Source organism: Castanea sativa, chromosome 4, assembly GCF_040712315.1.
Source record: "Castanea sativa cultivar Marrone di Chiusa Pesio chromosome 4, ASM4071231v1".
Taxonomy (NCBI): domain Eukaryota; kingdom Viridiplantae; phylum Streptophyta; class Magnoliopsida; order Fagales; family Fagaceae; genus Castanea; species Castanea sativa.
Window position 1 is genome coordinate 1,407,975 of NC_134016.1, and position 24,447 is coordinate 1,432,421.

General features: G+C 32.9%; 1 protein-coding gene and 3 pseudogenes across 1 annotated transcript; 3 read left to right on the top strand and 1 right to left on the bottom strand.

Moving 5' to 3' along the window:
* Positions 1 to 7,756: 7,756 nt before the first annotated feature.
* Positions 7,757 to 8,964, bottom strand: LOC142633155 (F-box/kelch-repeat protein At3g06240-like; annotated as a pseudogene).
* A 1,323-nt stretch (positions 8,965 to 10,287) lies between these two features.
* LOC142631416 (uncharacterized) lies at positions 10,288 to 11,542 on the top strand (annotated as a pseudogene).
* A 499-nt stretch (positions 11,543 to 12,041) lies between these two features.
* LOC142630608 (probably inactive leucine-rich repeat receptor-like protein kinase At5g48380) lies at positions 12,042 to 14,984 on the top strand (annotated as a pseudogene).
* Positions 14,985 to 18,358: 3,374 nt separating this feature from the next.
* On the top strand, positions 18,359 to 21,434 carry LOC142630267 (probably inactive leucine-rich repeat receptor-like protein kinase At5g48380). Its single transcript, XM_075804250.1, has 2 exons — positions 18,359 to 19,348; positions 20,448 to 21,434. Exons 1-2 carry the CDS (start codon positions 18,374 to 18,376, stop codon positions 21,432 to 21,434), a joined length of 1,962 nt encoding a protein of 653 aa, XP_075660365.1. The 5' UTR covers positions 18,359 to 18,373.
* The last annotated feature ends 3,013 nt before the right edge of the window (positions 21,435 to 24,447 follow it).

The following is a 24,447-nucleotide window of genomic DNA, read 5'->3' on the forward strand; positions in this document are numbered from 1 at the left end:
CTTCTTCTTCTTCTTTTTTTTTGTATTTTTTAACTCAGTACTAAAGATTTTAGCCCAAATAAAAAAAAATCATGCTTTTTAACCCAAAATTAATATAGAAAATGAATTTTTGAACTTGAAAAGTCAACCTACAAAAAGAATTAATTAAAGGCCCAATTAGTCCAAAATGGACCAATGGGGACCGAAATTGACTCAGTGGACCAAGTGTACGAAATTGAACCGAATGAAATTAACCAAAGTAGATCTAAAGGAACTAAATAGATATTTTTTAATTTTTAGGAAGAAAAAATTATTTTCAACAAGTTATAGAGAAAAAAATTATACATTATATTACAATTACAAAATAATTATTTATTCCCACGCTTTATGTGGGTCTACAACTAGTTTTCTTATAATAGCTTTATAACACCTATTTAATTTGTATTATGTGTTAATATAACCTGAAAATTATTGTTTAGTTATTGTTTACTTACAACAATACATTATTCATCTATTTCTAGAAACAAATAAATACTTAAAATTAAATTTATATATTTATGAAATTGTTATAAATAAAAATCTTGTACATCACACGGTGACATACTAGCATATATAAATATCAATGACATAATACTAACTTTTGTAATTTATTTCATGTTCTCCACTAAAAAAATTTTCCCTCTCATTTTGGTAACCAAAAAATGGTTAGAAATTGATAGTGGCACCCCCTAACCGCCCTAAGACAAGACCTCATTTTTGTAGAGTATAAAGGACAACACCGCTTCACTATTACTATATCTGAGAGACTGGGGATCTTCATAGGCCTACTTCAATTTCAAACGAAAGCCCAACAAAGCAAATCATGTGCTAGCAATTTTCTCACAAGGGCTGTTCAAACCTAAAAGAAACAAAGTCACAAAGTTTTTTTTTTTTTACTTGTTTTGATAACGACAACATTTGTTATGGCGAGATTTGTTGTAACGACAACGCCCTTACTCTGTAGATATTGTCCACTTTAAGTCTCATATCTCTCACGAATTTGTTCTCCCCCAAAGCACACAATAGTAGGAGAAAATGTCTCTACAAATTAAATGGATGTCACTCCTTATAAGCATATCTTCATGTGCATCCCTAGGCAACGTGGGAGCAGCTTTCTTCTTGTGCCATTCTAGAAAATTTGAAATTATATCTATGTATAGCATTATTAATGTCAAATAGATCCATAAAATCATTCAAAAAATCAATTAAATATGAATTTTAAGTACTTTTTATTATTCCTTATTCTTATCAAAAAAACAAAAAATAAAACCATATAAAAGGAGCAAGAAGCCAAGAACACGAGGAATCGATCTCGTACCCATATTCCTATAGCCTCCAGTGTAATATTGGTGATACTAGCATGCAGCACAACTCACTACAGAAAAACTGTGGCCCCTTTGCCCCCCTTAGTTTCCATTGTCATTGCCATTAGATATAGTCAGCGAATATATATTGGTTTATAGCTACTTTCATGTCCTCAATAATATGATACTTTTTTTTGGGTGCTTTTAATAAAAATATTTAGGATTCCAATCTTTCTCTTTTACCTAGAGATTAAAAAATAAAATGAATAATGGATATCTAGCTACAAAATGTGACTGAGATGTGTTAGCAAATTTTTAATATTTTGAATTTTAAATTACTTTTTTTTCTTGAAATAAATATGGCTGTGTTTGTGAGTGTTTTAAATTCTAAAATTGAAACTGTGTATTTGGATAATTCAAGTATTCAAATTACTCTTTCAATCTTTATATTTCTTTTATTCTTTTTATTAAATCAATTGTTACAATAAAGTACAAAACTTTTTGCTTTTTTATTTTTTTAACCTTTTAAGAAAAAATATCTTTAACTAAATTATAGGGTTCTTTTAGATCCTTCACTATTGAAATTATTCTTCCTTTTTGTTTCTCTAAAAAACGAAATTATTCTTCCTTTCATCTTTTTATGGGTCCAAAAGTCCATTAGTAGATTTAGGCCTGTCCAACATAACCGCAGACTAGACCCACTTGGCCAAACCGACCAGACTCGAACCGGTAACCGCTCGACCCGACTACCTGGCGGTCGGTGGCGGGTCCCTGCCATCCCAAATCGATTCTGGCGGGCCGAATGACAGGTTTTCCCTTCCAAAATCCGATCCACCCAACTCGACCATGTATATAACCCAGTTCTTAGTCATTTTGTATTCTCTAGTCTAGTTCAAAGTTCAGACCATCACCGGCTCACTCACCTTCAATTTCTCTGTCCACTCCCTCTCCTAGTCTCGCCTCAGAGTCTCACGCTCTCGATCTCTCTCACGCTCAACAACCAACACCATCGCCGATCTGAATCTTTAGGGGCCCGTTACCCTAGTTTTAACACACAACTACACATTTTAAACAACATTACACATTTTTTCACACACTTTTTCACCCACACATATATCAAAAACACTTAAACAACATAACTTAAACTACTCTCCCAAACACCCCTTAGATCCTCAAACCTTCACCATTGTTGAGCTACGATTCTCCTTCATCGCACCATCCCTAAGCTACGATTCTCCTTCATCACACCATCGTTTCTCTGAATCTTTAGATCTTCGAACCTCCACCATCGCTGAGCTACGAATCTCCTTCATCGCACCATCACCAATCTGTAAGTAACAGTCTTTATTTCTTAGTTTTAGTCTCATGCAAGTTTAGATTTGCTATTATTTCCCTCTATTTCTATTTGGGTTCTTTGGATTTGTGGTTACTGATATTTGGGTTTATAGATTTGTGAAATTTGTACTAAGTTTCATTTTTGTTTTCAGTCTTTCGGTCGAGTTGAGTTCAACCGCCGTTCACTCAAGCTCGATCCGACTCGACCAATAGTTTTTCGCGGTTGGCGGCGGGTCCGCCATTCTTCAACCCAATAGAGTCGGGTTGGTTCGAGGTTGAGCCTAAACTCGAGTCGACCCGACTTGTGGACACCCCTAAGTAGATTATATGCTTTACTGCTTTAGAGTCTAGGTTTTATTTTTTATTTTTTCAATTTTATGCCAAAATTTTCCAACGGGCTACTTTTCTGGGTCCAAAGCCTTAAATGTAAAATTAGGTCTGATGGTCCATTAGTAGATTACTAGCTTACGTTCTTGACCGACATGTCTATTGACTCAGCTAACCCAACTACTTTACTGATACTCGGTTCGACAGTCACTTTTTAAATGGCCATGTTATTTGTTTTAAGCAAAATAAATTGATTGGGCTTAATTTTTTTTTTACTTTAATAATGGTAGTTTTTGTTGTTGGGCTAATTTTTTTAGACTTGTATATTTTGTTTTAGATTTAATCTATTAATTTTTATGAGCTCTAAAAGGTGAAAAATGTTAAATCTACAATTTTTTTTTTCAAATTGTTAATGTGGTAAGTGATTATTGATAAGTAAAAAGTGATATAAGTGTTACCTCAATAATTTGTAAAAATGTTGAAAAAAAAAGTGTGTGGCTATAACATCACTCTTAAAAGAATTGATGGCATTATTAATGAGGTAAAATGTAATTTTATTGAACAAAATTGCTAAAATTAGTACCTATTAATATATTAATATTAAAAAAACTTTAAGGGGGCTATTGGCTCCCTAATCAATATATAGTTTTGTCCCTGCACTGGAAGACCCTTACAAGCACTTAAATGATTCATGGAACTTTAGCAACACCACAGAAGGTTTCATCAATGTAATACTTCTTATATATTTTTAATAGACATTCAGTGTTAGAATCCTTTGTTTTCACTTGAAATTTTTTTTTGTTGGTTTTAAAAAAAATGATGATAACTCACATACAAAGTGTGGCTAACATGAGTTAGTGGATTTTTTTTATAAATATTTTGTATAAAGCATTCTGCTTTTGAGTGTTTAAATATTAAATTCTCAAATTGAGAAATGTGTATTTCGATAATGCAAGTATTTCACTTAATCTTGAAAAACATTAGATTACTCTTTTAACTTTTTATTTTTATATTCGATAGTTACAATAAGAGAGGTAGATGATTTAACTCGAATTCTCTTTATAATAAATGAGATCAAATCATGCCACTAAATTACAAGTGTGGGGCAGAAATTTAATAAAGTAACAGTGCCACGTGTCATATCTGATGCTGAGGAGGCCGATGCAGTTCCGAGTAGACCATACCCTCGGATGGCAAGGCCAGGATGGCAAGCCTTGGCCACATCGATGACACATTACCAAAGGAGGTTGCATTGTAGAGGAAGAGCTTCAGAAAGAAGGTTAGTCCTAGCGTGTCTAAAGGGATGGTAGCTGCCACCATATTTATTGCACCCCACCAAACCTTCTGACTGCATTTATGTGGAGAAGTCCCTGAACAATGCTGTCTTGGTTGCCGCAATTCACAGAAGATTTGGGAAGGCGTCTGCTAGGACAAGCACTTGAGTAGTGGCCTAAATGATCAACAAATGGAAGACTAAGATCAGTTGAAAGAGACTATATAATGTAAGAAATCCTCTAGGAGAACGGGGAGGTTCATCTAAGAATTTGCATAGAAAACACTGTAGCAACAAAAACTGAAATTGTAACCAAGTTTAAGAAAGATACATACAAGAGCTATTCTCCTCGAAAGAGTTATTTTGCATAAAACCTGTTTATCTTGGTTTTTCTTGTCATTTGGATCCACTATAGTTGTTTTTCAACTCATTAAAACCTAGTTTCCAACCCACTCTCTGCAAATTCATTGTGTTGGGTTCATTGGGCCTTAATCCTGTTACCTTTTGGGCTTAAGATCCAATTTGCGCTCTTACAATAAGTATTCTCACTTTATTTTTTCCATTAACAAAAAAATATTATTAATTAAATTATAGGGTCATTTTAGACGGATTATTCTTCCTTAATATTTTGGTGGGTCCAATAATCCATTACTAGACCAAACGCTCTTTTTATTATTATTTATTTATTATTATTATTATTATTATTTAAGCTAAAGATATCTGATGGGCTACTTTTCTGGGTTAAAAGCCTTGACTAAACCTTTCATAATTCAGACTACTCATTCATTATTTAGGCCCAAACAAAAACAAAACCCAAAAGATTTGAATTTCACAAACAGTTCGGAAAGTATCGGAACATGATCTTACAATGAAGTTTCAAGCTGTGATAGTCTTTGCATTTGCATATGATTTTGTAGTCTCTTCAATGAGCAGTACTCAACATCCACAACAGTCTCCCAATTCCCACGAAGCCAACCAAAGTCTTTCAACTTTCAACGCGGTCCATCTGAACAGCAAAGTTAGACTAGCCTAGCTTCCACAATTTTTTTTTTTTGTGCTTTTCAAAAAGTCTATATGGTTTATTGTTCAAATGGGAACTTACATTGGCTTATAAGACTCGTGATTCATGAAACTCCATATTCGAATAATTTATAATAGAAAATTGCTTAGGGCTTATGTTCATTTCATTATTTATTTATTGTGTATTTAGAGGAACGTATTTTTTATCAACTTATTTTATCTACTGTGGAAAAGTAAAATTATTCTTTAAAAATGTGATATTTTCTAAAGCTATTGGTCCCCTTTAAAATGAAACTAAGCTCACGCAAATGGGTTCTAAATCATTTTTAGCTCATTTGGTTGTTTAGTTATTAAGAAACTGCAAATTATACTTGATGATGCTCAAGATTATTTATCGCATTTCTAATACGTAGAGGTGTTCACCAAATTATTCGAACTTCGAGCCACACACTTAAACCGGCAAAATCGCTCTCACCAAACTACTATATTATTATTTGAGGTCAAAATAGAATTTTTTTTTTTTAGCTAGTTTTAGGGCATTTAGAGCACTTATGGATCTAGATAACAATTTTCAACATTAGAAATTACAAAATGAGTTGAACATTATTCCCATTTGAGAGTATTAAAGACTGAATGACTTAGTAGTTAAGATATTACTATACGTGAAACTCTACTAGGAATGCCTTTATATAGGCACATTATATGTGTGTATTGTTTAGTACAAGCATTGTGAGTGTAGGGCAAACGCAATAACACAAAATGCCCAATACTCTTTTCTTGATGTATGATACAGGGCATAAGACAACAAACCTTGCAAAACTATATATTTATATTTTCTAATTGAAAAATTACGTTGTTTTTAGCTTATGTAGAGGTGTTGACCAAACTGTTCAAATCGCACCTAAACCGGCAAAATCACCCTCACCAAATTGCTATATTATTATGGGGTCAAAATAGAATTGTTCAGCCAGTTTTAGGGCATTTAGAGCACTTATGGATCTAAATAACATTTTCAACATTATAAATTACAAAATCAGTTGAACATATATAATTCCCCTTTGTGAGTATTGAAGACTGAATGACATAGTATATTACCATATGTAAAACTTTACCAGATAATGTCTTTTTATAGGCACGTTATATGTGTGTATTGTATAGTACAACAGTACAAGCAGTGTGAGTGTAGGGCAAGTGCAATAACACAACAGGCCCAATACTCTTTTCTTGATGTATGATACAGGGCATAAGACAACAAACCTTGCAAAACGATTTGTATTTTGTAATTGAAAAATTCCGTTGTTTTGAACTCATGTGACATTTAACGGCTGCTTTATCTGGGGATATTAATGAAATAATCATATTTAATTGATAAATATTATCTCATATTCCATTTATCACACACTTGTATTGTTGTACAAAATATCCACAATTGCATGTGGTGAATGGTACGTGATATACAAATTTTATAACACGAGAATGTAATGTACATATTTATATGAAAGATGTGAAATAAGTTGTGTGAGATAATCACTAATATATTAAAAATTCTTGAAAACATTATGAACTAAAATCTAAAGGGATGTTTGGTAGAGTAGTTTGAAATGAGATTTTTGTAATTTTTTGAAATTTGTGTGGGTAAAAAAGTGTGTGGAAATGTATGTAAAATTGTTTAGAATATAAAAATATGAGATTGAAACTGTTTACCAAACATGCCATAAAATTTTATACTTTTAGGGCCAAAATCACAACCATCCAAATTTAAAAATAAATATATATAAAAAAAGGTGTTGCCTGACATGTATCGTTCGCAAAAATTACAAGGAACCAACCGTCCTTTTTCTGTCTTGACTTAAACCCATTGACTTCACTTTGCAAGCTATAATCAGGAAAGATAACAAAATGGTTCCTAAAGAGGAGTATAAACAGGTCATTTCAATCTTAATCACCCAAAGCAAGCAATGCTTACTAGTGAGTTGCTTTTCAATTAACATTTGCTTTATAAAAATGTACAAGAAGAATTTTAGCATAAACATATTAAAGTCGATAGAATGAGAAACTTATTAGATGAATAATACAACGAGAACGTTTAATATAAGTGTGAAAACATGAACTTAAACAATCACCTATCACCATAAAATTGCCAGCAAAGAAAAAGTTGATCACTTCTACGTATACATGGTAGATCAAAAGTGGTAGGAAACATGAACTAAATTAATTTCTTTTAATAAACAAGCTTGCTCAAGTTTGATGGCCAACATTGACCACTTATTTTATGTAAGTAATAAATTATTAATTTAAAGAAAATTTTAAATGTGGACAATGAATATAAGTATAAATGACATGTACTCAACTATCTTAAGCTATTTATCCTAAAGATAAAGCCACTTAATTAAGGTAATCCATCAGTAATAAGAATAATTGATAGAATAGTGCAATATCGAATTGTATATATTCATATCTAATGTATGATATGATCAGTGCTAAGTACATGTATAGAACAAAATGAAAATCCATAAAATAAAATAAAATAAAAAGTAGGAAATGCATCTTACGTATTTTTAATTTCTTCAGTATGTAATTACCCCATTGGAAGCTTTGTCAAGCAAAACTAGACTCTCCACATAAGGATCAACAAAAGTATGCTTATATCCAATAATTCCAAGATCTTTATTCTCTTTACTCTCAAAATCTTGCGAGATGAGTTGTCCTCCATCCAATTTTAATACAACCTCGCCATTCCTGCGAAAACCTATTACCCTTGGTATGTCCTCTAAATCGAAGAAACCTTGATTGGAAATGTTTAAACTTAAAACTTTAGTCCATGAGGACTCAACACCATACTCTTTCATCACCCAAATATGGAGTTTACGATTATAATCCATTTGAATCAAGGCAATGGAATCCTTATATACGGAAACAAAAGCCGTGGGACCTATAGGTTCTGGTGGCAGTATCTCATGACGGAAGACCTCGTCACCCAAATCAAAGACCAGAATAAAATAAAGAAATTCGTTATCAGTAACCCTAGAAGCAACCCAATGCAGAGCCCCATTGATGAATGCATGTGGCTCATGATGACAACAAGCGCATATGGGAGCCAAATCAACCCTAAGCATTCTCCATTGATCACTAGTGGAGAGTGAGTAAATCTGAAAATCAAGTCTTTCCTTTAACTTGATTACTCTCACCACTTTATAATCTTTATTTTTTGGATCAAATCCAAACCCAATACACGCGTCAGAACTGAAATTGGTTAAAGGAAGATTAACTAACTTTCTAACAGAAGGGTTCCACAAGCATAATCTGCTGGTATCCATGGTTAAATTGTTGGAGAGGCTGAGGAGCAGGCCATCACAAGTACCCACCACACGAAATTTTGCATCAGGGTCTGGAACATGGGAAGGGTAATCAAAGCTGGCATGTGGAGTTAAATCAGGTTCGTCATCTTCGTTATGTAATGCGTAGAATTCTTTCTGATTCTTTGAGCAGAGGTTGAAGAAGAGCAAGTTTTTGTTATGGGAGTGGTGGAAATGGGTTGAAATGAAAGTGGGGTTTTGAATTAGAGACTTCCAGGCTTTTGAGACAGGTACAGATAATTATGGATTTGATAGGTAAGCGAACCAAAATATTGGTAACAATCTCTGAAGGTAACAATTCCCATTGAATTAACTCGTTGTTGTCTGACATTGCCGCTGAGACTGAGAGACTAGAGTTTAGAGAATAATAGGTGATTACGACAAGAAATAAACAAAGACAAAAGCTATCGTGCATGAATTTATCTTTTGGTTGCTTTAATTTCCAACTACCTAGATGCACTTTGGCTGGTCTCTATTGGTAGATCTTTGCCACTACTAGTCTAGCACGTTGCTTTTACTTTCAGCAAAGAACATACTTACGTGGATAATCAGATCAGAATCCAGTGAGTATTACCATCCCTACGGGATAAACAACAGATACCCACATAACTTCACTAAGCAAGCTTAGGTATCGCGAAATACCTAGTTCTATTTGAATTGAGGGGAGTAGAGTAGAATTAGTTTTAAATTAATTTATTTTTAGTCTATACTACTCTATTCGTCCTTCCTTCCCCTAGCGGTGGAGCTAGGATTTTAATTTAAGAGAGCAAAATCAAAAGACTATAATAATAATAACTAAAAATATTAATCAATATTACTAATAAAATTATAAATAATGGTAATTGTTATAAAGAATATATTAAAATTTAAACAACCGTAAAATAAATAAACAATTGTAAAACAACTAATTCATAGTTACTAACAATTAAAATAAGAGATTAATCTATATACACAAATTTCAGACATCATAGACTTATTTTATAGATAGTCCTTTAGTTAGAGGTTTTGCTATTTCTTTTTTCTTTGACTGTACGAACTCCAAAAGCCATCACGCCATTGTGTTTATTGGTTGTATTATGCCTTAATCACATGTGCCTTTGTTTCCCATTGTACAGTTCACTTTTTATCACCCCCTTTATAAAATAAAGAAATAAGTTAACTTTTCCTTTTTTGAATTTTCGTTTCGCTTAGCAAATAAGCTACCACAAAAGCAAGTATACGAAACTCATATTCATTTTGGCGTACTTCGTTATCGTCTTTACGCTTCAGCTTAGTTGCCGGCTTTTTATCTTTTTACGTGGATCAAGTTTGCTAATTATGCATAAAAAAAAAAAGTTTGCTAATTATATGATTTCGATTAGTTCAATCAGTAAAATTATGATAATTATATAATAGATTTAGGTTCAATTTTTGCCTACACAAAAAATTGATTAATATTTTAGTTTGATAATAATAAATACAATTAACACAAACGAACATTATAAGTTGAAACTCTATAAAAATAAAAATAAAAAGTTTGCTCAATATGATTTCAAAAATTAGAACATAAAAATTCATGAGACAGCATTATTTGAAAATATAAGAGCCTGCTACTAATGGCTTCTTATAGGAAAACAACACTATTTCTTTTGGAGCTTAAATGCTCTCATTAATCATGCCAATGTCATCCTTGCCTTTGCCAGTTTTTATTTTTATGCCCACAAGGTGTTTGAATTTATGCTTAAAAAACACTCATTGTATTGAGCTAGAAGTAAATGGTGAAATGCGTGTTTTCTGGTATGGCTGGATGGTTTGGTTTAGTCAAGGGATGAAAGAAAGAATTTAATTACGAGCAGAAGTGTGGTCTTGTTTATGTAAAGTTGAGATGGGTGAAAGATAGGGCACTAGATGCTGTTGTGGCTGGTGAGAGAGATCTTAGAGTGACTTGCTTTCTTTTTTCCATGATCTCTTGAACTCCTTTGTGTTGTGTTCCTTTATACCACCTTGCATGCCATCATGGACAACTTTTTCTTCCACGTGGTCTTTAGCTCTTCACCTTTCTTAGGAGATGCCCTTTTTTATCATGAGTCTCATGTTTTTGACAATGGGGGCACTCATGTCCCTTGTTTAACTTGACTCCTGAAGTACTGGAACTCCACCAAGAAGAGCTCATTATCGTTAAGCAAAATCGGATGGATCTTGTCAATTGCGTTATTCGCTTTAATTTACCTCCTCAACGATTGTGTTGGGTTGAATCTCTTATCCTAGGATGATGGCCTTGTTGTCTCCGAATTGTAAAAGAATGCAGCTTTACAACAGAAGGAAGAAGACATGAAATATGGTTGCTTAGCCTTTCTGATTGGATTCACGAGAGGTTTTGGGTTGAAAAATAAAATGCACGGAGGTTGAAAGAGTGGCAAAGCCTCCCTTATACTTCTCTGGATTCTGATGTCTCCCATTTGGATCTCGACACAGATGTATACGAGAAGAGCATTGGAGTGTTTCATGAGCTTCTTCACTTTACTGCATAATTGAAAAATGAGTGTATGAATGTGAGCAACCTACATAAGCCTTTGGCCCTACCCCAGAAGTTTGCTAAAGTGTTTGAATGACCATCTGGTATATTTAACATCTCTAAGAATGACACTCATGACAGTTTTTTAAGGGAAGCCTACGACCGTCAGAAACTCTTGCAGATATACCCCTTGTAGAAATCAGGGAAATATATGTACGCCATGTTGGGCAAGGGGTACTGGATAGGAGTAGGGGTTTGTCCAGGAAAAGTGCAGGCGCTGGTCTAGAACAGGATTTATTAAATGATTTTTATGATGATGAAATCAGTGATAATCAATGTTATATTTGACGAGGAGTCAAACTGCAATTTGCTTTTTGAATATGATTTAGATGACCCTATAAATGATCCTTGCTGAGTTCTGCCATTACATTTAGTGCCGATGAATTATAAGGGGATTTTGAAATTATGTAAAGAACCAAGTGATCACATATCTTGTCCAGTTAGTGTATAAAATCATTAATGCAATCTCTGAGCAATTCTTTTTTCCCAATCAGAACTTCATTAAAGATGATAATTATCAGTAATCTTATTATTTTAAATCTAATTTAAGTCTCATGTAGTCTGTACCAAGTTGGGTGTTATACACATACTATCTACCTACTAGCGTTCTTCACGGGGTATGACCACATGACTAGGAAAATTACGGCCACTTTACTATAGGGCCATTCTTTTGTATGAAATATGTTGCAACTCTTAACTTATTTTGATACACAGCCAAGTCTTCCAAAACATTTAATATGTTTCTATCTTTCTAATTCTAAGTAGTTTTTTTTTTTTTTTTTGGTAAACTATTTCTAAGTAGTTACATATATGGCCTTTTAGTTCTGGCTTTCTTGATAAGCACTAACAAGCAAATGACTCTTAATGCCAGAATCTTCGCAGCTCCTTTATACATATTTGGTTGCTTTTTTCTAGATATTCTTGAAATAAGCAATGGCATACAGGATGATATCGACTGCTTGAAGTCAATTAAAGATTCGTTTGAACACCCTTACAACTACCTTAATAGTTCATGGGACTTCAACAACAATACCGAAGGTTTCATCTGCAAAATTTACCGGGGTCGAATGCTGGCACCCCGATGAGAATAGGGTCTTAAATATCAGACTCAGCGACATGGGGCTCAGGGGCCAGTTCCCTCGGGGCATTGAAAACTGCAAAAGATTAACAGGGTTAGACCTCTCCAGTAATGAACTTTCAGGACCGCTCCCATTAGACATAGAATGTTTGGTCCTGTCTGTCACAAGTCACAACCATCGACCTTTCCAGTAACAAGTTTTCTAGCGAAATTCCAATGAGCTTATCAAATTGCGCTTATCTAAATGTCCTTAAACTTGACGACAACTATCTAATTAGCGAAATTCCAATGAGCTTACTTTGCCAGTGACTTTTGTTGTACAGCCCAGAGCTATGCTAACAACAATAAGCTTTGTGGAGTGCCTTTGGATCCATGTCCAGCTCCAAAGCAAAGAAGGAAGTCCGATTTTTCATTCAAAGGTGGGTTTCTAGTTGGTTATGCGGTTTCTGCAGTTTCAGTAATAACTATTTTTATGTTCCAGTCCCATTATGTGGCTTGCATGAATGACAAGCGACGGACTAAGAACAAGAATGAAGAAGTTGATCAAGTTAACCAGCCGCCAATTAAAGGGCTCCTGCTAGAAGGGAGCAAAAAGGTACTCTCTCACTACGAAAATTAAGAAACTTCTTTCAATTCTTTGATTTTAAATTTTTTTCGGAAAAACATAGGTGGTTTTTCCTTAAAACATAGGAACGTGCAACACATAATCCCTTTTTGGATTTTTTTACCATGGAAAAAAAAAAACATCGTCGACCACCCTAAAAAAATTTAAGGTGGCCACAAATATTCTTTAAGGGCCTAAGGCTACAATTTCATTGAATTTTTTTTACTGGACGTAAATTCTGACAAATTCGTAATTGAATTATATTTTCTTCTTATATTCTTCATACTTGCAATATTTCAAGAAGATAAAAAATAAGTAATTAAAAGTTATGTCATTAATCAACTGCTTAAATTTTGAGTTTTTGTAGTCTAAAATTATACATAAAAAATAATTTTATAGATCTAATTTTAATTACATCTGATTGACATGAAATTTAACACGTGTTTTAAGAACATAAAGAACATACAATTTAATGGTTAAATTTTCAAAATATGTAGTCATATTAATTTGTTTAGTGAGAGTTGCAATCTTAGACTATAATTACGTTTGTAACTAAACTTTGTCTTTAAAGTTCGGTCCTTTTAATAGTAATTTAAGCCCTTACAAAAAAAAAAAGTCTAGGAAAATTTTATTGAATTAAAATTTTGAAAGAGATATAGCTTATAACATTGATAATGAGAATATCATACAATGATTTCAAAATAAGAAAATTGTAGGACTTCATAGGTGCGTTTGGTTTTTATTTTATTTTATTTTATTATCAGTATATGAAGTTCTCTTTATATTAGATTTTGTATAATATAAGTTTTTTAATGGCCACCTTAGGTAAAAAAAAAAATCCTAAAACCACCCCTATCTACAGGTTTTGAGTCTAACACCTCATTTTGTACTGTTTTATATGAAAATAATATGGAAAGTTGTGATCATATGCAGAACTAGTGTTTGTTTTCATGAATGTGTAGCAAATTAAACAAAATGGTAAGTGAAACAATGATCAAAATAAAGCAATCATACAGCCCCTTAAAAAGAAACATCCATGTGATAAATTTGGCTGGAATTTCAATTTAGTACTAATCCAGAATGGCAAATTGTTTGATCCATAGAATTCTCAATTGGTGGGAAAAGTTACTGGAGTGAACTTTATAGAATTCAGTGAGGCATCTAACAATTTTAGCATTGACAATGCCATTGGGCCGGGAAAGATTGGGTTGATGTACAAAGCAATTCTTCCAAATGGTTCACTTCTTATAGTTAAGAGGTTACATGATTGTCAATCATTTGAGAATCAATTCATAAGTGAGCTCTTAGCTCTGGGTAGATTGAGACACAAAAACATAGTTCCTCTCTTGGGATTCTGCAGAGAGAGGAAGGAAAAGCTTCTAGTGTACCAATATATATCGAATGCCAATCTTTATGATTGGCTACAAGCAAGGGAAGGCGATGATAAGATCTTAGAATGGCCTTTGAGGATCAAAATTGCCATCGGGATAGCAAGAGGCTTAGTATGGCTTCACCATAAGTGCAATTTTCGAGTAGTCCATCTTAACTTGAGTTCAAATTGTATCTTACTTGATAAAAAATTTGAGCCCAAGATATCAATTTTTTTTTTGGGGGGCGGGGTAAAAAAGTATCAACTCTTGAAGGGGCAATGTTCATGTTTTTGAATGAGATTGACTCAAGCAATAGCTCTTTTGCAGACAATGGGGTTTGGGAGTTGGGTTTTGTCAAGAAGGATGTCTATGACTTTGGAGTTTTACTTCTTGAGTTAATTCCATGGAAGGAACTCAATCCAATCGATAATTATCCAAACAATTTGTGCGAGAGTTTGGTTGATTGGATTACTCATCTTTTGACAAGTTCTTCCGATGTCTACAGTGTCACTGATAAACCTTTAATTGACCGAGGATTTGATGGTGAAATCTTTCAGTTCCTCAGAATTACATGTACTTGTCTTAGGCCCTTTCCTGCTCAAAGGCCAACAATGCTTGAATTGTATAATACGATAAGTCTTTTTGGGGAGAGATATGGCATCACAAATGGCTGAGATTTTGAGTCAATCTGAAATTGGCACTGCAAGTACGTTCAAATGAAATTATTTGGTTAGAAATCACATAGACCAATTGAAGGATTGCATACAAAGTGCAAAATTATGTTGAGAAAAATCAGAAAACAGATTTTCTTTTTGGTTATGTTTGCTTGCTATAATCTTTTTCGGTCTTTTTGTCATCATTGCCCCTGAGAAACAGAATTAAAAGAATGTTATATTAGATTTATTTATTACGAATAAAACACAAAGTTTCATTCTTTTGTGAATGCACGGTCCACTAAAAAAATTGTCCTCCATTATTTTTTTGTCATTGATTAATTATACTCACGAAGATATCTGTGTTTTGCAAATTTGGTCAAATTGCCAAAAATATTGATATTAATTTCCTGTGGAAATAAAGTACATTCATCTTGACATTCTATTGGTGGATAACTTCTATGGCTGTCAGCTAGTATTTTAGTTCATAACTGAAAAACAAAAAAAAAAACAAAAAAAACTGATCTAAACCCGTAAAAACTATGAAGCGGATTTATTTTATTTTATATTTTTTATTGAATATATGAAGCGGATTTATTTATCAAGCTGGTTTGTTGTAAACTTGTAAAGGACAATTGGACATTACAAAAAAATTATTAATTTGTAATTTGTATTAAGTGTTAATATTTTTAGAATGTTTTAATTCGTAAAATTGATTACAATAGCAACATGCCTGTTTAATATAATCTATTTAACTAAGTTTTCTTAAAACAAATTACTTACAAAGAAGAAGAAGCAAATAAGGGGGAGGGGAACATTTTACATAGGCCTATATCCGTGTCCATCTCCTACAGAGCCCAGCAACATTATATCCGAGTTTGGGAATGGGCTTAGGCCCATTTCAATTACAATTGAAAGCCCAACAAAGCAAGTCGTGCTAACAATTTGCATTCCCTTTCGAAGTTTAACTTTCAAACAAACAAAATATGTTTTTTTCTTCCTTTTGATAATAATGGAGATGTTCAGAGTTCAAATTTTTCATCCTTAATTATCGAATTATAAGAAAAAACAAACAAACAAACAAAAACAAATTCATAGTTAGTCTATGCAACACGAGTCACTACAAAAAAATTACTGCACTTTGCTCCTACTAGATTACATTGTCATTGCCGTTAGATTTAGTCAATGAATATATAATGATCCATAGCTACTTTGGAATGGAGTATTTTAATGGGACAAGATGTCCTTAAAGATGTAATACTTCCTAAATATTTTTAATAGACATTCAGGGTCTGTTTGGATAGAACTTATTGCTGAAAACTGAAAACTGAAGACACTGTAGCAAAATAATTTTTAAATGTGTAAAAAAAACTGTTCATGCCAAAAATTACTGTTCATTGGCCTAAAATCACTGTTCATGGCCAATGAACAGTGAAAGACACGCGTGAAAAAAAAAAAAAAAAAAAACTCAAATGTGGACGTGGACGCGCAAACGCGCAATCCAAATGCCCTCTTAGTGTTAGAATCCTCTGTTTTCACTTGAAATGTTTTTTTTTTTTTAAATCATGATAACTCACATACAAAGTGTGGCTGACACGTGTTATGGGTTTTGTTTTTTAATATTTTGAGTTTTAAATTATTGTTTTTTTGTGATTCATTCTGCTTTTAAGTGTTTTAATATTAAATTCTCAAATTGAGAAATGTGTATTTCGATAATGCAAGCACTTCACTTAATCTTGAAAAACATTAAATTATTCTTTTAACTTTTATTTTTATATTCAATTGTTACAATAAGAGAGGTAGAGAATTTAACTTGAATTCTCCTTATAAATGAGATCAAATCATGCCATTAAATTATAAGACTTCTCACTTTATTTTTGCCTTTAACAAAAAAAATATCATTAACTAAATTATAGGGCCATTTTAGATTGATTATTCTTCCTTAATATATGTTTCTCAAAAAGAAAAAAAATTCTTCCTAAATATTTTGATGGGTCCGATAATCCATTACTAGACGACACACTCTTTTATTATTATTATTATTATTTATGCCAAAGATATCTAATGGGCTGCTTTTCTGAGTCAAAAGCCTTGAATAAACCATTCATAATTCAGACTACCCATTCATTATCTAGGCCCAAACAAAAACAAAGCCCAAAAGATTTCACAAACGGTCCGGATAAGTATAGGAACATGATCTTACTATGAAGTTTCTAGCTGAAATAGTCTTTGCATTTGCTGATTTGCATATGATTTCGTAGTTTCTTCAATGACCTGTACTCCAACAATCTCCCAATTCCCACAAAGCCAACCAAAGTCTCAACTTTCAACGCGGTCCATCTGAAAAACAAAGTTAGATAGCTTCCCCCTTTTCTTTGTGCTTTTGAAAAAGTATATATGGTTTATTGTTCAAATGGGAACCTGCATTGGCTTTATAAGACTCATGATTCATGGAAACTTCATATTCTAATAATTTATAATAGAAAATTACTTAGGGCTTATGTTCATTTCATTACTTATTTATAGTGTATTTAGATGAACGTATTTTTATCAATTTATTTGATTTATTGTGTAAAAGTACAATTATTCCTTAAAAATGTGATGTTTTCAAAAGCTATTTGTCCTCTTTAAAATGAAAATAAGCTCACGCAAATAGGTTCTAAATAATTTTTAGCTCATTTGGTTGTTTAGTTATTAAGATACTGCAAACTATACTTGATGATGCTTAAGATTAGTTATCACATTTTTAATATGTAGAGGTGTTCATCAAACTGTTCAAACCAAACCTAAACCAAAAAAAATAACCAAACTGCTATATTATTATTTGGGGTCAAAATAGAATTTTTCAGCCAGTTTTAGGGCATTTAGAGCACTCATGGATCTAAATAACATTTTTCAACATTATAAATTACAAAATGAGTTGAACATGTATAGTTCCCACTTGCAAGTATTAAAAAATTACGTCGTTGTTTTGAGCTTATGTGACATTTATTAGCCGTTTTATTTATGGATTTAATGTTATGATCATAATTAAATGATAAAAATTATCTCATACTCCATTTTTCACACACTTGTACACCATATCCACAATTGCATGCAGTGATATACAAATTTTAAAAACACAAGAATGTAGTATACATATTTAAAGTTTATTTGTATGGAAGATGTGAAATAAATTGCGTGAGAGAATCACTACCTATATTAAAAATTCTTGAAAACGTTATGGACTAAAATCTAAAATTTAATACTTGGCCAAAAGCACAACCATCCAAATTTTTTAATATGTATATATAAAAGAGGTTTCTACAGAAATTACAAGGAACCAACCGTCCTTTTTCTGTCTTGGCTTAAGCCCATTGACTTTTGCAAGCTTTAAATTACAGGTTACTTTACAATAGGGCCATTCTTTTTACCCTATTAATTGGTTGTGAAATTTCGTGTGTAATATACTAATATGTTGCAACTCTTAACATATTGTGATATGTTGGTAACTCCAGATTTTGTTTCTATCTTTCTATTTCTAATTAGTTACATATATGGCTTTCTAGTTCTCTCGTTTCTTGCCAAGCACTCACAAAGCAAAATGACTCTTAATGCCAGAGTATTCGCAGCTCTTTTTCACATATTTGCTTGCTTATTTCTAGACATTCTTGAAATAAGCAATGGCGTACAGAGTGATATCGACTGCTTGAAGTCAATTAAACATTCGCTTGAAGACCCATACGGCTATCTTAATACTTCATGGAACTTCAATAACAACACCGAAGGTTTCATCTGCAAATTTACCGGGGTCGAATGCTGGCACCCCGATGAGAATAAGGTCTTAAATCTCAGACTAAGCGACATGGGGCTCAGGGGCCAGTTCCCTCGGGGCATCAAAAACTGCACTAGTCTTACAGGGTTAGACCTCTCCAATAATGAGCTTTCTGGACCCCTCCCATTTGACATAGCAGAGTTAGTCCCTTGTGTCACGACCCTCAACCTCTCCAGCAACAAATTTTCTGGCGAAATTCCAAAGAGCTTATCCAATTGCACTTATCTAAATGTCCTTAAACTTGACCACAACCATCTAACTGGTGAAATCCCTCCGGAATTAGGCCACCTCGTTCGTATGAAACAATTCAGTGTCTCTAACAATATGTTGTCAGGGGTTGTCCCTGACTTTGGCAATCTCTCTTGTACAGCCGATAGCTTTGCTAACAACACGAAACTCTGTGGAGCGCCTTTGGAACCCTGTCCAACTCCAAAGCAAAGATGGAAGTTCGATTTTTCATTCAAAGGTGGGTTTCAAGTTGGTTACGCGGTTTCTGCAGTTTCAGTAATAACTATTTTTATGTTCCGGTCCCATTATGTGGCTTGCATGAACGACAAGCAAAGTAATAAGAACGAGATTGAAGAAGCTGATCAAGTTAACCAGCCGCCAACTAAAGGGCTCCTGCTAGAAGGGAGCAAAAAGGTACTCTCTAAGACTACGAAAATTAAGAAATTAACTTCTTTCAATTCTTTGATTTTAAATTTTTTCGGAAAAATATAGGTGATTTCTCCTTAAAACATAGGAAGGTGCATCACTTAATCCCTTCTATGATTTTTTACCCTTATAAAAAAATTTGTGACCACCCTAAAAAAATTTAAGGTGACCACAAATCTTTAAGGGCCTAAGGTTATAACTCGATTGAATTTTTTTTTTATTGGATGTAAATTCTATCAAATTCATCATTGAATTATATTTTCTTTCTATATTCTTTATACTTACAAAATTTTAAAAAGATAAAAAAGAATTAATAGTTATGTCATTAATCAACTGTTTACATTCTAAGTTTTTGTAGTTCAAAATTATACATAAAAAATTAAGTTTATGGATCAAATTGTAATTTATATCCGATTGACATGAAATTTGACACATATTTTATGAACCTAAAGAACATGCAATTCAACGGTTAGATTTTTAAAAATATGTAGTCATGTTAATTTGTTTAGTGAGAGTTGTAGTCTTAGGCTACAATTATGTTTGTAACTAAATTTTGTCCTTAAATTTTAGTCCTCTTAATAGTATATTAAGCCCTTACAAACAAAATGAAAACGTCTAGGAAAAAATTTATTGAACTAAAATTTTGAAAGAGATATAGCTTATAGCATCAATGATGAGAATAACATACAACGATTTCAAAATAAGAAAATTGTAGGACTTTACATGTGTGTGTGTATGTGTGTGTTTGTCAATATATGAAGTTCTCTTTTTATTAGATTTTGTATAATTTAAGTTTTTAATAGCCACCTTGAAAAAAAAAATTCTGGAACTACTACTGTCTACAGGTTTTGAGTCTAACACCTCATTTTGTACTGTTTTATAAGAAAATAATATGGAAAGTTGTGATCATATGCAGAACTTAGTGTTTGTTTTCACGAATATATAGCACGTTACACAAAATGGTAAGTGAAATAATGATCAAAATAATGCAATCATATAGCCCCTTAAAAAGAAACATCCATGTGATAAATTTGGTTGTAATTTCAAATTAGTACTAATTCAGAGTGGCAAATTATTCGATCCACAGAATTCTCAGCTGGAGGGAATGGTTATTAGAATGAACTTTACAGAACTCAAAGAGGCAACTAACAATTTCTGCACAAACAATGCGATTGGGATGGGAAAGATTGGGGTGATGTACAAGGCAATGCTTCCAAATGGTTCAATCCTTGCGGTTAAGAGGTTACATGGTTGTCAATCATTTGACAAAAAATTCAAGTGTGAGCTATTGGCTCTGGGCAGATTGAGGCATAACAACATAGTTCCCCTCTTGGGATTCTGCAGAGAGAGGAAAGAAAAGCTCCTAGTGTACCAATATATATCTAATGGCAATCTTTATGATTGGCTATATGCAAGGGAAGGCAACAATAGGATCTTGGAATGGTCTTTGAGGATTCAAATTGCAATTGGGGTAGCAAGAGGCCTAGCATGGCTTCACCAGAAGTGGGATTTTCGAGTAGTACATCTGAACTTGAGTTCAAACTCTATTTTACTTGATAATAATTTTGTGCCTAAGATATCAAATTTTGGAGGGGCAAAAATATCAAGTTCTGAAGGAATAATGTTCATTGATTCAAATGGCACTCACTCAAGTAATAGCTCTTTTGTAGACTTTGGGGTTTGGGATTTGGGTTTTGTTAAAAAGGATGTGTATGACTTTGGAATTCTGCTTCTAGAGCTAGTTATAGGAAAGGAACACATTCAAATCAACAATTATTCGAACAATTCAAATAGGAGTTTGGTTGATTGGATTACTCATCTTTTCACTACTTCATCTGATCTCTACAATGTCATTGATAAATCTCTGATTGGTAGAGGATTTGATGGTGAAATTTTTGAATTCCTTAGAATTGCATGTACCTGTCTTAACCCTTTTCCAAGTAAAAGGCCAACAATGTTTGAATTGTACAATACAATAAGAACTCTTGGGGAGAGATATGGCATCACAAATGACTCTGAGATCTTGAGGCAATCGGAAATTGCAACAGCAAGTACCTCAAATGAAATTGTTTAGGTAGAAAGTAGGTAGTCCAATTGATGCATGACATACAAAGTTGTATCTTTTTCCTTGAGAAATATATGTAGAAAAATTTGCTTTTGGGTTATGTTTGCTTGCTATTATCTGTTTGTCATTCACTTTTTTTTCCTCATTTTCCCGATGACTAAAACATAAAGTTCAATGTTTATGTGAATGCATTGTCCATTCAAAAGAAAAATTATCCGTGCTTATCCATCTCAATTATTCTGGTCATATAAGGCTCCACAAAAGATACCGCTATCACTAGTCTATCAGTTGAACCTTGAACCCCGTACCTCCTAATGTTCTGTTGGTGGACAAATTGTATGGCTGCTGTCAGCAAGAGTCTTCAATTTTATAACCAATACAGAACAGTCAACCAATGTCTCTGATACAGAGCTACCCCTCGCTTGGTATATTTACATTGGGATGGCTATTTATACAGCTTTCTGTTAGGCTATAACAATTGATAACATGATTTTCCGAAAAACCAACAACCTTGACACTTGTGGATGGAGTCATTATACCCCTACGCTAGTTTATCCTTTTTGTCAAGCAAACAGTTCTAATAATTGTAATAGGTTAACCACGCCATGCATTCTATCCAGTCAAGGAAGGTTTGTGTGTATTTAATCAAGAAGCAAGCTAGTACTGAATGGGTCGTTATTATTGTTGGAGAGGCCAGTTCTAAACACTAATTGGGAAACTTGAACCAATTAGAACTTTGATAGGCAAGTCTTCCCGGACTTCCTTATCATGCACTTAATTTTCTTTTAATACTAGTACAATATAAGACTGTCTGACATCTCCTTTCGGTGAAAGAATCATTGTTCTAGTCAAATATTTGTGGTGTGTAAGCTCTGTAGTCTTCACAATGTTGACATGAAACATACAAAAAGAATTTAACGTTTTCAAATTTAGTCACACCCAATGAGCTGACAATGAATCCCAATGAATCCATCTTTATTATTCAGAATAGGCCAAATTTTCCATCCTGCTTTGTCTTCAAAGAATCAGTTATTTCAAACAAAAAGAAAATTTGGAGCTTCAAAAGGATAGATGATCTTCGATATGTTAATTACTTTATTTATTTATTTATTGTTTTCTTCTAATACATATTGACCTCAAATGAGCAATGGAGAATTTTTTTTTTTTTTTTAATAAAGAACGTGTGATTGTTTTAAATTTTAAACTAAGATCCTATGGACACACATAATTTCACACCTTCATGAGTTGTCAACTTATGATAGGTATAACCTCACTTTCATATGAGTCCACCATTGAACTTTTGTTGTGTTCTTAGCATAACTTTTTTATTATGCACCAATTACAATTTCACATATTACTTAGGTGTGACAGGTGGTATTTATTTTTGCAAAGTTATGATAGTTTTAAATTCTAAAAATTGATTAAATGGTGTTGACAATCTCAATTATATATGATTTTTTTTTGGACAACCAATTATATGTGAGATTAAGATTATTTTTAACTACGAGTTTCAGGCTTTTAGCTAGCTCAACTAATAAATTTGTTAATATTAAACAATAAATTTGCAATTCAAACTCTACCTACTGATAATAAAGTATAATCATTATGGAATCAACTCGGCCGAATAAATTTCTCTAATATCTATCCAAATAACAGAAATCATTCTACCTTTGACTCTTTTTAATGAGTCCATTACCCGATTACATATGCTCTAGGCCTTTTTTAGTTTTTAATTCCATAGGTATCCAATGGGCTGCTTTTGAGAGTCGAAAGCCTTGAATTAGTCTTTTTGAATTCAGCCCACTCTTTCTTTATTTAGCCCGAAGCAAAAACAAAGCCCAAGAGCTTTGAGTCTTTCACAAACGGATAGGTTTTGGAACGTGATCTTAAGAGTCTTAGATTTAATAGTCTTAAGTCTGTTTGGATACAGCTAAAAATTAAAAATTAAAAACATTGTAGTAAAATAATTTTTAAATATGTAAATAGTATCGTGAGACCCATTTTTAATAAAAAAGTGACTAAAATGTGATATTTTATGGGTTCGTAAATAGTGCACGAATAAACTGTTCACGCAGAAAAGTAACTGAAAAAGTCATAATTTGCTACTACTGTTTATGCACAGTAGCCATTGTCTCTTAAAAGCTGAAAAGCTGCCAAAAAAAAAAAAAACTATGTGAAACATAAACACAATAATCCTTATCCAAACTCAGCCTTAGCATTTGCACATGCTTTGGTGATTTCTTCAATGACCAGTGCTCCACCATCCACAATCTTCAAAAGAAAAAAAAATCTCCACCGTCAAATATAATCTAGTACCTTGTTTGTTCCCAATTTCCATCAAATCAACGAAAGTCTGTCAACTTTCCACGCAATCCACCATCCACAATTTAAAAAAAAAAAAAAAAAAAAAAAAAAAAAAAAAAAAAACTCCACCGTCCAATATAATCTCGTACCTTGTTTGTTCCCAATTCCCATCAAATCAACGAAAGTCTGTCAACTTTCCACGCGGTCCACCATCCACAATCTTCAAAAAAAAAAAAAAAAAAGACTCCACTGCCAATTTATCGCGTACCTTCTTTGTTCCCAATTCCCAATTTATCTCGTACCTTGTCTGTCAACTTTCTACGCGGTCCAGATGAACAAGAACAACAAAGTTAGACTAGCTTCCCCCCCTTTTTTTTTTTTATTTAAAAAAGTATGGTTATTGTTCATATGGGGACTTGCCTTCACTGTATAGGGCTCATGATTCATGAATCCCTCTCACCTCCTAGGCCTCCAAAACTTCACCTGCTTTTTCACTGTAGAAAAGCCTTTTTGTGAAAACAAAATCAAGCATAAAAGAAGGCAGTATAAACGTTTTTCCGTTTTTTTTTTTTTTTTTAAGTAGACGTTGACCTTTAAAGATTCTGATCGACAATAACTCTGCTGTTTCTTTTTTGATGAACAATTATGTAACTCTGTTGTTTCAAGACAACGTAGTAGTAGGTATTATATATATTGGAATCTTTCCTAACCAAATGAA

Coding starts and splice junctions, on each gene's coding strand:
- LOC142630267 (XM_075804250.1), top strand. CDS start 18,374: ATGTTGGTAACTCCAGATTTTGTTTCTATCTTTCTATTTCTAATTAGT. Junction 19,349..20,447: donor TGCTAGAAGGGAGCAAAAAG/GTACTCTCTAAG, acceptor TTCGATCCACAG/AATTCTCAGCTGGAGGGAAT.